Source organism: Paroedura picta, chromosome 6, assembly GCF_049243985.1.
Source record: "Paroedura picta isolate Pp20150507F chromosome 6, Ppicta_v3.0, whole genome shotgun sequence".
NCBI lineage: Eukaryota > Metazoa > Chordata > Lepidosauria > Squamata > Gekkonidae > Paroedura > Paroedura picta.
Genome location: NC_135374.1, coordinates 64,198,805 through 64,214,061, shown reverse-complemented (window position 1 = coordinate 64,214,061; position 15,257 = coordinate 64,198,805). Strand labels below are relative to the sequence as shown.

Here is a 15,257-nt window from a genome sequence, read left to right as displayed (position 1 = left end):
CGTCCAGGAGGGAGAAGGGGACGCTCAGCCTTTCCAGCCGTCATTCGGGATTGGGCATGCCCTTTAACTTCGGACTCTAACTCGGCGCCTCTAACCCGTAGGAGAATGAGCTGATCGAATGGGCCGCATTACTTCGGGCTGCAAAGGGCAGGCCACAGTTGGGAGTCGCGTGCAACCAGAATACCGCCGCAGCCAAGTGAAGGAGAACGTGCATTCCGCTTGCTGCGCCACCCTTCGGCCCGCATGGCCAGATGATGGGCCTGCGAAGGACCATTCCGAGATCACGGATAGCATCTTCCCCTCGGGGCCTCGAACGGCACTCTGCATACCGCCGCCCCCTTCTGCATCCGTGAGCCAAGCCGGAGTCACGAGCGACAGTGGCAAGTAGATGTGTATGCGGCTTATTTGAATGCATCTTTCAGCCGCCCGGCATGCAATATCAGCACTCCGCGGACCCCCGCGTTTTTATTGCTCTAGTGCAGGGGGACCGGCGCCGGGCCGCGACTCCCTCTCCCCCCGCCCCGCCCCGCAGTAAAAAACTTCCCAGGCCGCAAGCTTGCGGCCCGGGAAGCTTCTTACTGTGGGAGGGGGGGGGGGGGAGAGGGAATCAGGGCCGCGGCCGCGCATGTGCGGCATGCGCGGACGGGCAGTTGCCCTGCCGGTCCCCAGCCTCAAAAAGGTTGGGGGCCACTGCTCTAAAGATATCGCACAATAAAGGTAGGGTCACTCCGGATAATCCTTCTTGCTGCAGAAGGAAAATTTAAATCACCCAAAATCGCATTCTGTGTAGACGGCAGGGACTGAATCAACCTGGGATTGGAATTAACAGTAAGTAACCATTGGAAAGCTCCGTGCAGTTTACACCTTAGACAAACCCAGCTGGTGTGGGGCAAGGCAAGGAGGGGATTAAGAGTAAAAAGGCTCTTAAAAAAGGAGAGGTGGGGGTGAGCTTGACAAGCATAGAAGAGCCCAGGAGATTAAAAAAAGAGAGGTTAGAAGAGACAGGGGAGGGCAAGAAATGCAAACTGGTTGAGAGGATGCATAGAAGAGTCAAAAAGGAACCTACAGGAGGAGTCGGGGACTGAGGCAAGATAAGGCTGGCAAATTGAGACTAGCCTGATGGAATTGTTCAAGGCGGAGGCATAGATCAGCCTTCTGAGGTTTGAGGGGGCAGGTGAAGGAAATTGCACTTGTGTGGAAGTCTGATTGGACTTTTCAACCAATGAAGAGGCAGTTAAGGAACATGATGTCAGTTATGTCCCATTGACTCTCCCCGGAGGAGAGGAGACTCTCAGCCTAAACGAAGTGCAGTGTTTAGCACAGTGTTTCCCAACCGGGGTCCTCGGGGGGATTGGAAGGGCATTTCTCCTGGATTCAAAAGGATGTGGCTGAAGCCTGAGCAATGGCGTTGCCCCCTAGGCACCAAGAATGACACTATCACTGCCTTAGTCATAAGAACAGAAAAGGCACCATGTTGGATCAGGACAATGGCCCATCCAATCCACCAGTTTGTGTCTCACAGTGGCCAAATCTGAAAGGCCACCAAGAGCCCTTGTGCCACACTGGGAAGGCCATGTGAATTACAAGTCCCCAGAGTCCCTGTGCCAGAACCCAGATTGATAACTGCAAACAATTATTTAAAATATTCAAGATTTTTATTCACTTTTTATCCACTAGCTTGCTTTCCAGTTTTTTCTCCCATGACAAGTTCAGTTCTTAAATCTATTTTAAATCCTTCCCTTACTGTTTTGCTTGTGTATGCTTAATCCTTAGAGGATCTTTTAATAATAGAATCTTACCGAGCTGCAGATAAGAAATGCCACAATCTCACATTAACTTCAACAATTTCCATACTAGGAGTTAATTTTTCCAGTCACAAATAGGTCTGTGAAATTCATAAAAATTATACTCCGTTAACCCATTTGGATAGTATTTACAAACTTAACAGATATCTATAAATAATAGAATTCTTTTAAGATACACATATTTCAGATTTTCAATATTTACATTTGTATTCAGAAACCAATCCCCTCCCCTAATATACACAAATATCTCAAGTAGTGATAAGCTTATGTGGCATTTTAGTGAAGTTCATCAGTTCAAACAAAGTTGCCCAAATGTTATTCTTTAAACCAGGCAAGAAAAAATTATTTTGGGGCTATTGACTAATAAAGCTATCTCTGTTTATAGACCATTCACAAGAAATCAAATCATTTAATACACCAAAATTGTACTTTTGTATTTTGCTTTTTAACTTGCACCTTAACTTTGTGCAGAACAAAACATCCCCAGCTGAAATTATTTTTGCAGTTGAGGTGAAAGTGTGTGTATGTTCTGACATTGTGTAGTCTCAGTAATTCTTATACAGTAAATGGAAGGACAAGCCAAACAAATGTTTTTGATTTGTTGTTAAAAAATACAAATTAAGTTACCAAGCTGATGATAGTCATCCATGATCTGAAACTGAAGTGTAAATTTCAAGTCTAGGTAGGAAACTTATATCATGTTCCAAAATAAAGTACTTTCTATAAACATGGTGAGATATAACTTCAACAGGTCTTAAGTCATGAAAGTAATAACTCTCTACACAATGTTGGAAATACACACTATAAGGACTACATTATTGTAAAGATTCGCATTTTTACAACTCCCAGGGATATTAAAAACCTATTGAATGTACCAAATAGTCATCTTCTTGTTGTAAAAGTAATTCATTCATATGCCAGAGGTGACTAAGAGCTACATAGGTTGCAGGGTGGGGGCTGTAGCCCAGTAAAAGGAGAGAACAGCAACTAAGATTGTAGCAGTGAATTTCAGAGAAATGCTTATGTACAAAAATACATTATTTCTGAGAGCTGGAAAAGTTTCCACACACTAAGACTTATTTACAAGTTGTAACTTTCACATCAATAAAAATCACATTTATTTTGTCTTTGATTTCTGGTGTAAATTATACACAGTTACATCAGTTAGACTTCTTTAAAATAACCATTTGTACAACAAATTTACAACTGAAAAATAATCAGTTGGCATGGTGTGACTGCGGTTTGCTGGACCAGAAGAAGTTCAACTGGACTTTACATCTCCCCGTAACTGGACTGGAAGAGTAGACAAATAAGGCTTTCTATAATTCTTGCCTTTATTTGCTTCTTCTCAGGTTTTTCTAGAATAAGGTGCAAATATGGCTCTGTAGTCCAAAATAAGTTAATAGTTGAGAAAGGGGAAAGAAACAAACTTTGGTTTAAAAAATATCAAATGAAAATATTTAATAAAAGCTATATAATCAAACTCAATATAGTAGTTTCTAATCATTTAAATAATCAATTGGGAGACGCTTTGTCCAATTAATCTTTATTCCTAACTTAACCACTTATGTGCCACTTTACTACTTGCATCAAGAGGCTATTATGTGTATTTGCCAGCAACATAGCATAATGTCGCTGTAAACGGTATGGTTTCAGAAGAGCGCTAGTGGGCTAATAAATTTCATATATCCGAAGGCACAGAAGTAGTTAAGCAAATCTTCAAGAAAATATATATACATATCTAAAATCTTGTTGATAATGAGTGATTCTGAATCCCTTAACTATTATACAGAAATCTGAAAGCGACTCTGGTCCAGGAAACCAGACAGTTGTGTGACAAGAAAGGCACACTTCAGCCATCGACAGACAATCTGCAAGGCTTATCGTATGTCAACCTGAAATATTCTTTGAACAGAAACCTAAGTATTCCCAGGGAAACAGCACTTCTGGAATCTGCTTAACTTAAACAACCAACTGCAATAATCATCTTTTATTTCATCATGTGACAGGTGGGGAGGGCAAGGGACAAACCCAAATTCATTTTACACGAACACTTTAAAATAGCAGTATAAACTAGCTGACACAAGCTTCACTGTACATTTTAAATTGATACAATTGTTGGATGCTTCCATGGCCAGCAAGGGTTGAGCTGCCATAGGCCTCATTAGCGTTAGAATGTTTCATTGAAGAACAATCAGATTATGATCCCTTAAAGTGCATTCATATTCAAGTCTCATGTATGTACGTACACACACATGTACTGAGAGTTGTCATGTGACATTAACCTCTAAAATATGATCATCCTTGCTGGGAATGACGAGCACCTGCATGCCAGCACTGGAGTTGAAGACCTGCCCAGGGGAAAACGATTGCAGGCGGGGCATCGGCAGGCCTTTGTGTTCTGTACTCGTTGATGAATGCACACTGCTCCTGCTCTTTATGCTACTATTGTCAGCTTGATCATCGACATTCTTGTCCACTGAGAGATTATCGTTTTCAATCCAGCTGTCTGTTGAAAACAGAAAGCATAACGTTACTGATTTAAAGAACTAAAACATACAAAAGTCTGGGATTTCTGAGTACTTACTGCAATTCCCACATGTAAAAGTAACTGTTAGATCACAACTCTAATATTTGACAATTCTTCCAATAGAAGTACGCATTATTAGAACAACATGTTTCATTTCAGCTTTCTGGCTATATGGAATACTGCTGACTAGACACAGAGCTGCCAAAAATGCCTTCTATAATTAAAGCAATTTAAGATTATTGCCAACCTGTGGTTCATCTTTAGGATTATTTATTTATTAGATAGATTTTTGTGCCGCCCTTACATAAGGCTCAGGGCGGTTAACTACAGCCTTTACTGGAATGAGCCAATACTCTGTTCAGTAGGAGCTTTAAAAAAAAACCCTGAATGGATTAATGGTCTTTCCAGCATCAGAAAACAAGAGAGATCGGTAATTTAACTACTACTACTACTACTATTATTAACATTATTGCCAGTTTTCACTAGGCAGCACAATGCCCTTTTCAGTTAAAAAATTACAAAGCAACATAATGTTCTCATCTTGAATCTATCTTTAAAATTGTTCAAGAACTCAGGAATGTCATTTTTGAAATAAAGTTTCATTTGCAAACAGCTCCTGTTTACTGAGGTTCAGAAATGCAGGCTAGAATAACCAGTTATTTACTTCTGCCATGTCTTCCAAAACTTGGATCTAATGCAGCATTTTGAAGACTGCAGAAAAGCTTTCAATGAGTCTTGCTACATTTTTAATGGAAATACAATCTGTCTTTTCATAAGAAAGGAAAATGCAATCTATATATTCTCTATATAGGCTACAGAAGATGCTATGGAGCCTTATTTTTGTGATATGCTCTGCTGACTAATTCTTTGTTCAAAAGAACTTGGCAATCACATAATATCTAAATAAATCCTGAAGATATCTATGATTACTCAGCAAGGTCTAAATGACTGACTAATATTTTGAAATGGAAATGCCAATAGAAATAAGACTTTATGATTTTAGGGCAAATGATTCCAACACAGCCATTAAATAAATGCATTCTTACCAGCATCAAGCTGTATAGAGTGAGCAGAGTGATGAGGGAGGTATTTAAATAATCTGACATCAGGAATCGGGAGGCATCCAGCAAAAAGAGGCATCACTTCCATGTGTACTTTGTGGGTCGCTTGAGCTGCTACAGGCATAGATATTACTCCAGAGCTCTTCCCACACACTGCCCAGTTACTACTGTTATCTACAACTGAAACAAATACTATTTTATTACACTGTAAAATAAAACAAGGAAACACTGACATCTATTCACATTCTCATTAGCCTTCAGTAGGAGAGACCTCTTCATTATGAGGGACCTGTGCAACAACACATGACTGCAGATCCAGCTGGCTTCTCTGAAGCTTCCCTAGCCATGGAGGAACAAGATCACAAGAATAGCTCGGCTAGCATTTTTCCACCTGTGTCATGCCAAGCTACTAGCGCCCTACCTGGCCAAAGAACACCTAGACACAGTGATCCAAGCAACGGTCACCTCTAGGCAGGATTTCTGCAATTTGCTCTACATGGGCCGACCCTTATCCCCAATGTGGAAGTTCCAACTGGTACAGCATGCAGCAGCCAGGATTCTTATGGGAACACCTTGGAGGGCTCACATCTGGGCCACACTCCAATTGCTGCACTGGCTACCAGCTGACCACCAGATCAGGCTTAAGGTTCAAGACCCTACATGGTATGGACCCTGAGTATCTGAGCTACCTATGCCCCCAGAGAGCACTATGCTTCGTTAACATCAATAAGCTGGTGATCCCAGGCCCCAGGGAAGCTTGTTTGACCTCAACCAGAGCCATGGCTTTCTCTATCCTGACTCCCACCTGGTGGAATGAGCACCCAGATGACAACAGGGCCCTGGCTGGGCCTAAAACAATTCTTCAGGGCCCGCAAAATGGAGCTCTTCCACCAGGCATTCGTAAAGGCAAATGAACCTACCAGCCAGAGCCCAAAGGCCACTCCTACCACCAACTGCACCCACAAAAGAACAAAACCCAAAGTGCAGAAAAAATGAATAAAATATTCATTGCTGAATGTCCAACTGGATCAGCAATATCAAGATGTCCTATACTAATTGGGTTATGGTTCTTACTGTTAATTGTTATCACTGTTAAAAACATTGTGTTCAAATTAAAATGTTATACTGTTCTACGTTATGAATGGTTCAATTTAAACTGCTCTGAGCCACAAGGCAGGGTGGTATATAAATATAATAAATAATTCAAGGATTCCTAGTTTGCTTCTTAAAAAATTAACTGCATAGCTGAGTAGAGAAAGAGAAAGAGACGGCAGTTGGATGGCCCATGACCAGAAGCCAATGTTGGGAAGTGGAGAAGAGAAGGTAGCCAAGGCTATCAGCAGCTAATGCTTCCTCATGGCAAGAATTGCAAGAGGCACTCCAGTGACAGTACCTAGAAGTCTGGCATGACTGGCCTCTACTTTGCAGCTATTGAGCTACAGAAATTAATATGCTTATTCATACGACTGGGAAATGAACCTCTGAAAAAAACATAAAATGGGGAGGGCACCCTAGGATGATAACCATATGTACATTTCCATGTGCATTAGAAGAAGAAGAAGAAGAAGAGTTGGTTCTTATATGCCGCTTTTCCCTACCCGAAGGAGGCTCAAAGCGGCTTACAGTCGCCTTCCCATTCCTCTCCGGGGACTGGTACCGGTCCGTGGATCAGTTGGTACAGGGCCGCAGCTCCTCGTCTTCCTCCCTAGCTGCTGCCTGGGGGTTGCCCTACCACTCTGCCGCCAGCTCACCTTTGGTGCTCTCCAGGAGCCACCAAGGCAGGGGCTCCCCATTGGCATGGAACTGCACAGCTGCTGCTGGCAGTGCCCCCCCCAGCGGGCGGCGGGAACTCCGGGGCACCGGTGGGAAAGCAAGCAGAGCAGTGGCTCAGGCAATGGTGACGTCCCTCGGCAAAAGACTACCCCTCAGTAAAATTGTCAAGCATTGACAGGTCCCAGGTGATAAAAAGGTTGGGGACCACTGCATTAGACAATACTATAAAATACTATAAAGTCATTAACTCCTCAATAACTACAGTAACCAGTATGTAGAAGCTAAAACAGGTGAATAATTAGGTTCCAAAGAGGATGCATATGTTCTCAGGGCTGGCACTGAGATGAGTAAGAATTAAAGATGGTTTAATACCACACTGTTTCCTACCTTCAGGTGTCTCAAAGTGGCTTACAACTGCATTCCCTTCCTTTCTCCACAAGAAGCACCTTGTGAGGTAGGTTGGCCTGAGAGATTTCTGAGAGGACTGTGAATGGCCCAAGGTCACACAGCTGATTTCATGTGAAGCAGCAGAGAATCAAACCTGGTTCTCCAGATTAGAGTCCACCACTGTAAACTAGCACGGCACGCTCTTAACTACTACACCATGCTGGCTACCACTCTATAGACAAGCTAAAGCTGGGCTAAATATCAAACTGTCCCGCCATAAACCTGATCAGCATGCCTACCTTCATACAAAAGTTTTGTTGTACAGTATCCATCTGATTCTGTTAGTGCCTCATCTTTATCCACATCCAGGAGGTCCAAAAGGCGGGTAATTGATACTTCCAATGAGCAGAGTGAGCCTGTTTTACAATATTCTGCCTCCAATGGGGGGGAAATCTCGGCTTTCACATTATATAATGTCTGGTAGGAGCATAATAATATTCTTAGTCAGTATAATTTGAACATGTCAGATAAGAGACTTCATGTATTTGCAAGATGGAATTTTTAGCAGGGTAGATGTTCTCACATATAGAAGCAGCCATCTTCCCTTGCAAAAAACCACCACCAGACCTTCTCACACTGGGGTTTCTCTCTTAATCCCTAGGCAGCAGCATGGGATGCACTAAACTATAAGTACTTGATAGAAACCAGACTAACCACAGTGGCAGGATGGGAAGCTTCACAGTAATAAGGACATACAGAACATTAGAGGATCAACTAGTGGGGATGTCCAAGTAGGCCAGGTCAAGAAAAAGGGCAAGGAGAACTTATGCAGAAGAGTTTTTGCAGGGATGGATATGTGACCCGGAACATACAATAAAAATTAATCCACCACCAAGTTTGACCTTCCTGTTCCTCCCAGCATGAGTAGGAAATATGGTGCCCTTGTTTTCTATACATATGTACTGGCAGGAGTCCCTAGAAAAATCCAGAAATGGTGGCATCAGAGGGACTTGTATGTGCTCCACCTGACCTCATGCTCCATAGGCTGAAGTCCATTGAATTAAAGCAGCCAAAAACTGTCCATAGGCTGAAGTCAATTGAATTAAAGGAGCCAAAAATTGCTTCAAAGCTATATAAACAACCATTATGATAAATATTTTGCAACCAAAGTAGGCTTGCTTCTACCCTGAGAGCTGCTTTCAGTATCATTTTAAGATTGCTTTATCTGGTTTTAAGCCCCTTCCTTGCTTTTATTGATATGTTCTTATTTATTTTATTGCCTGGAAAGTTTGATTGTTTGACTTTTTTGTTTCATTGTTTCAACTGTGAACTACCTTGGGCAGCTCTGAAGATTAATGCAAACACATTTTCTAAATCAGCAGTACAGCAGTGGTACCATAGCTGTAGTAACTAGAATAGCATCCTCATAGGTCCCTGTAGTACATCACTAGGTAGTATCTGGAAGTCCATGACTGCAACAATCCATTAGTGCAGCTCGTTAGCCATGCAGAAGCTCTTTCAATATCTAGATGAAAATGTAAAGCACAAACCAGCACTTCTAGACTTCTGGTACTGCAAAATATACTGTATTAATTGTTCTGAAGATTTTTACTATGCTATTACTAAACCTGTCTGCTTCTAATTTGACAATTCTTCCCCTTTATCTTGTTATGCTCTAGTAAGGTAAGTAAAACTCACAAAAAAGTTTTCCAACTGGAATTCATAAATGTACGGCTTCAAAGGAAGTGAGTGCTCTTCAGAGGGAGCTGAACGGAAGCTCACTGAAAACTGGCACTGCAAGGATGAGGGAAGATCTTTTGTCCACTTCAGTTCCCACACAAAAAATACTGCTTGCTTACTATAGATATGCTGAAAGACAGAAATAAATTCATCCACAGCTATAGTATTGCATACTATCTAATGCAACCTTACTCAACTTTTTTTTTCTATTGAGAAACCCCTGAAACATTCTCCAGGCTTCAAGAAATCTCAGAAGTGGCCCGACCATGCAGAATATGGCTGGGAAGCACAGCTGTGTAAGTGCCTACTTGGGGCTCCTTCCCCTCTCACCCCCTCTAGGCCTGTCATTGGCCATTGGAGGGAGGGAGGTCAATATGAACATATATGGTCATATCACCCAATAAATGTGTAAGAAATATTTTAATATAAAAATTAATTAACTCCCACCTATATGGGAAACCCTTCCAGGGCCATCGAGAAACCCCAGGGGTTCATGAACCCCTGGTCTAATGTAATCATGTATAAGCCTTAGTTTGGAATAAATCTGCACAAAATTACACGTTAAATATAATTAAGGTGTTTGATTTTCAAAAAAGTTATTCTAGATTAATTTCTACTTTTAGTAGTATAAAAACTTAGTACTGTGTTACATCGAATTCCTAGTTATATCTAAACTGCATGCAAAACCACTCTGCATGGAAGCAACATAAATCTTTAGGTTTATGCATGTATAATTAAGCTAAGATCTTCATGAACTACCTTTCCACATAAATGGCTTCTGAACCTTTCTCATTTTTAGTGAGCATGTTTTAATTATTTTCCTTGCAATCAAAAGAGGAGATCAGATGTGCACATATGGGGTTTATTGAAAAACACACAAAATTAATTACTCCCCAATGGTCTTTCTCCTCTTATATTAGCTAGTCCTTTCCATGTTGATTTCCTAGTATACAGCAACAAGAAAAAGGACTCTGCTTCAAACTGTACAATAGCGATCCCCAACCTGTGGGCCGCGGACCACATGTGGTCCTTCGACTAACTGGAGGTTGGCCCCATAGGACGCCTTCTCCCCCCCCCCCCCAGCCCTTTATAACACACTTCATTGTTGTGGCATGTCTGTATCTTATTTTGAAGGGATGTTTAAACATTACCATAGTGACCAGAGAGCGTTAGGGCAGTGGTTGAGAGTAGAGGAGTAAACTACCCACCCCACCGGGCCTCAGTAAAAGGCATTGAGTGGTCCCTGGCGTTGAGTGGTCCCCGGTGATAAAAAGGTTGGGGACCACTGCTGTACAAGACTATATCACTAAAGGAGTAATTGTATAATTTTGGTATAAGATGCAATGTGTTTTTGACCACATTTGGGGTCTGAAGTATAGCACTGAAAACCTAACCTCCTCTCTCACATTGTTTTCCAGTTTTTCTTTTCTCTTTACTATTTGAAGTTTAATACAGGTGACAAACAGCTTACTGCCTAGTCTGAAATGGCTGTTCAAGTAACTAGCAATACATTTCCAAACACTGAAGAACTCAAATAAAGCAGCTATTTTCAGCCTTGTTACTTTACAGAAATCTTTCTTGTGATCTTTTTAGGCCCCATCATTCCTATCACAGACCTTGATCCCCAAATACCAGTTGGCAACCCCTCCATGCACAGGCGCAAAATAACCTTATCAAGTTATTCCTGTTTATTTTCAAATACTTTTGAAAGTGTCATAGTAATAGTCTGTTTTTCAGGACAGGTTTTTGTCTGCTTGCTCTTTTACAAAAGTACATGACCTTGTGCCACAAGATTTCTATCACAAGCAATTGTTTAATGCCTTTAAATCTCATATTCTAAGTAAGTAGTACAGAATAAAAATTCACATAATTCAAGAATAATAAGCTTGAGATACTTTACCTGCTCATCTTTGGAATTTAGAGGATCCAGAATTAAATCTGTACAACTCTCAGAACTTTTTAGATTACTGTCAGATAAATGAAAACAGATTTCGGACATGTTCTGAACACAAACCTGTATATATTTTCTAAAATGGGGGGAAAGATAAAAAAATGTACTTTAATATTGCAAAGAACCATTACATAAAGTATGTAACCCCTATTACACTGGGCTGTGGGGCGTTGTTATTTGCAAACAGAGGCTTAAAAGTAGTGGTTTCAAAAGTATTCCCTCTCAAGTTTATCATGCTAATTTATCTTCAAACAAGACAACTATCACAGAGTATAGTTTTTAAAATATCATAGATTCTTATTTTAAAGGCAACAAATAAAAAAGATACCTCACCGCTGTACAATTAAAACCAAAAGACAGTGAATGCATCTGGCTACAGATATATTTTTGAACTCCTTGTAGCCAAATTAAACTAATTGGGGTAGAGTTGAGCTGTGTCGTTATGTTAGAATAGAGAAGAAAGAAAGTTACCTTTTGCCTGCTGATAATAAGGAATATTTGGCCTTAAAGGGTATACTGAATGTAAGTGCAATAATTGTAGAGTAAATTGACCATGGACAATCAATGGTTACCTGCAAGAAAAAATAAAGTTCTGATCTGGAATATTAACCATTTAATCTCGCCCCCCCCCCCACATTTATACAGCTCCAACATTTTCTAAAATTTGTCTATCAAAGCAGGGCATGCAAAGAACAAGAAATCAAATCTTTTCTGCCTGTTTACAGTTTCAGTATACTATTTGTACAAATAGGATTCTAATACTCAAGGTAAGATAGGAATAAAATCATACAGCTTGCAAATCCTTGCAAAGGCTTTCATTTCATTCAGGAAGCAATTAATAGTGTGGAAGTACTGAACTCATACATTTTTGACAAACCAAAACCAGAATGCTTTTAAAAAGGCAAATCCATATTTGCCAGTAGCATGTAACAGGATATCAACCTTCAAAAGAGGATGGAATATATCTATATAGAAAGTTAAAAATGTCATTTTTTGTTCAGTTTTAGTTGATCTTTAATATTTTGTAGTTGAAACAAAGTTTTAAAATGAATAACCAGCTGGCTTACTTTTTGGTCAACTGTAGCCATGCGATTGTAAGAAGTCTCCTTCTCTTTGCTTTTTCTCCGAAGCTCTTTACCAGCTAGGTTTTCATTTTCCACCATGCATACTGGGGTTGATGGTAAGTACAGAACTTCAAGTTCAAAGGCAATCACATGATAAGCAGGAGCCATTGGTAAGCTGATGCTAGTGATTTTCTCAGATGACTGGATCATCAGCGATGCTTCTGATGCCTTTTCTATAAAGATTTGAAAGGTTGTATTTTGCGTGGAATATGTGAACATTCAAAGCAGAATGCAAGAGAGAAACTAAATAAATGTTATTTTATTCCTTCTAAAATGCTCAACACATGGTGATTGATCTGGTCATTGTGTGGCATCATTATACAAATATAACCAAATCAATATAATACTTTGAGTGGACAAACTCATCAGTTTGTAGCAGTTTTCTATCAGCAACTCCTTACAGCTAAACTTGATTTTGAACTCCCCTGACGTAAAGTGAAAGGATGGTTTGATACAAGACCTATCATTTGGGGGAGGGGGGGCAGCCCACATACTTCAAGCAATTTTTCTAAAAATTCTCACAATGAGTCTCCTTCTTCACTGCACCCCCAAAAATCTCAGGAGAGTTCAAAAGATACACTGGAAAGATGCCAACAGAATAGGTTTGGTAAGTGCTTTCTGTCCAAAGAAAGAAATTCTCTCATCTGGATCACCACTTAGAGAAAATTAACAACTAACCACTCCATTTTGATCCGTTAGGACAGCGGTCCCCAACCTTCATCTGGTCGGGGACCACCTCCGGGGGTGGGGGAGAGCCAGCAGCCCGGCTGCTGCAGTTGCTCATAAACGCGCATGCCCAATTGCTGCGCATGCGCATTTTGGCCACCAGGTGGCGCTAACACGCATGCGCAGAATTGCCACGCATGCATGTTTTGCCCACCAGGGGATGCAAACGCGCATGCGCGGAAGTTCCGAGCATGCGCATTAGCGTCGCTGGCGCGCCGGCTGCCGCGCCGGCTGCCGCGCCGGCCTCTTTCCCCCCTCGCTGCAGGGGGGGGGAGGCAGGCGCGGCCACTGGCAGCCCGGTATGATGGCCTTTGCAGCCTGGTACCGGGCCGCAGACCAGGGGTTGGGGACCCCTGCATTAGGACTCCAAGCTGCAACCAATGATAATTCTTGTACAAGTGTTTTCTACAGGGTGTGCAGGGAGTGCAACAGAGAAGTAACCTCTAACCATTCTCTGTCAGCTGGGGCCAACGTTGTCAGCAAAAAGCTTCTGCTTATGGATTTGTATGCTAAAGTAGCTTCAATGTGTCACTGTCAAAGTGTCACTGTCATAGTAACAACTATTATTACTGCAGCACATAAGTATATTTTTGTACTGCACTTGTGGAAAATCCCAAAATTAATTAATATAGCACCAAAACTGCATACCCCTGGTGTTTGAATAAATCACTGCTTTGCTCTCTGGATGGTACAGGATTGGCATAGCATCAGCATTACTAAGCTGCAAGGCATCGCTGCTCTTCATGGTGTAATGACCAGTAGTTACTGTGAATTTTACCTTCTGAGGAATCCCAGCCAAAAGAATGTCTGTTAAAAATAGGTGATAAAGAGAAATGCTTAATACTGTTGGCCCTGGGCACCTACAATGAACTTATAAGGCCAATAAATAATATATGAATAGGCTTTGTGGAATTAACTGGCAATCCAATTCTCACACAGTTCACATTAGTCAAATTTTTACAGTTTAAAAGTGATACAACATTATGCCAAATACACTTCAGCTATTCCAGCTTTTCTAGTGAATGGAAGGGCTTTAAGTCCAGTGGCTTCAGCTCCGCAATAAGTTCTCTACTAAAGCTGCACAATCCAGATGAAATGTCCAAAAGGGACATTTCAAAACCCCTTCTCTTTGAGAACCTCTCTCACATAAACACTGTCCTTCCATTACAGTATAGTCAAAAAAAGTATGGGAAGGTACAGTATAACACAAGTCAAATAATTCTGTACCACTGGCAATCAGCAAAATACTGTTGTCAAAGCCTGTGGAATGTAAGGTAAAGGTAAAGGTATACCTGTGCAAGCCCCGGGTCATGTCTGACCCTTGGGGTGACGCCCTCCAGCGTTTTCATGGCCGACTCAATACGGGGTGGTTTGCCAGTGCCTTCCCCAGTCATTACCGTTTACCCCCCAGCAAGCTGGGTACTCATCTTACCGACCTCAGAAGGATGGAAGGCTGAGTCAACCTTGACCCGGCTGCTGGGATTGAACGCCCAGCCTCATGGGCAGAGCTTTCAGACTGCATGTCTGCTGCCTTACCATTCTGCACCACAAGAGGCTCTAAATGTAAACCAAGTCTTTATTCAGGCAAATTCTTTAGCATTTCAATGTTGCAAAAGACTGGTCTCTCCACTGTGAATAATAGCAGAATAGCCACCAGTTTGAGGTTTATTTTCAATAGTTAGAGCTAAACAAAATCTTCTTCAAAAAGGTTTTCACGGCTGGAATAGTGATTTCCAAATACTGCCCACAATGGTCCCCCCCACCTCAGTTCTGGGACATCATAAGACAAACAACTGGGCATAAACAAGCCAGAAATATGGAGCTGGATCCAAATTCTCACAAGCAAAATAGTACATAGAAGCAGATATTTCCTGCCTTCACCCAAAAGCCCTGCACGCACAAACCAAGTTTACTCAATCCCTGTACAACAGAGGGAACAATTTTGCCTGATTCGCCCTCCTTATTGCAACCCTCTGCATTACAGGCTCAGAGGGGTCTCAGTGGGGACTTGAGAAGGGGGACAAGAGGGAGATCAATAAACTCAACAATATCAGAATCCAAAGCCATGGTTCTTGAAGACAACATTAATGAAATTATCTAACACACCGCAAACTGGGCAGCAACCATCTCCAATATCTTGTAGCATGAGAAATAAAGTAG

General features: G+C 41.5%; 1 protein-coding gene and 1 long non-coding RNA gene across 2 annotated transcripts in view; one reads left to right on the top strand and one right to left on the bottom strand.

Annotated features, from left to right (window-relative positions):
* Positions 1-208: 208 nt before the first annotated feature.
* Positions 209-4,947, top strand: LOC143839989 (uncharacterized). Its single transcript, XR_013231956.1, has 2 exons — positions 209-380; positions 3,598-4,947. It is a non-coding gene; the product is annotated as an uncharacterized LOC143839989 (long non-coding RNA).
* The window catches only part of TRAPPC10 (trafficking protein particle complex subunit 10), a 52,154-nt gene continuing 38,530 nt past the window's right edge, over positions 1,634-15,257 (bottom strand). Inside the window, exons 16-23 of the mRNA XM_077342839.1 lie at positions 13,746-13,904; positions 12,315-12,544; positions 11,719-11,819; positions 11,197-11,323; positions 9,255-9,425; positions 7,856-8,033; positions 5,382-5,576; positions 1,634-4,314 (exon numbers count right to left, since the gene is read on the bottom strand). Of these exons, the coding sequence (XP_077198954.1) occupies positions 4,076-4,314; positions 5,382-5,576; positions 7,856-8,033; positions 9,255-9,425; positions 11,197-11,323; positions 11,719-11,819; positions 12,315-12,544; positions 13,746-13,904 (1,400 nt within the window). The 3' untranslated portion in view covers positions 1,634-4,075. The remainder of the gene's footprint in view (positions 4,315-5,381; positions 5,577-7,855; positions 8,034-9,254; positions 9,426-11,196; positions 11,324-11,718; positions 11,820-12,314; positions 12,545-13,745; positions 13,905-15,257) is intronic.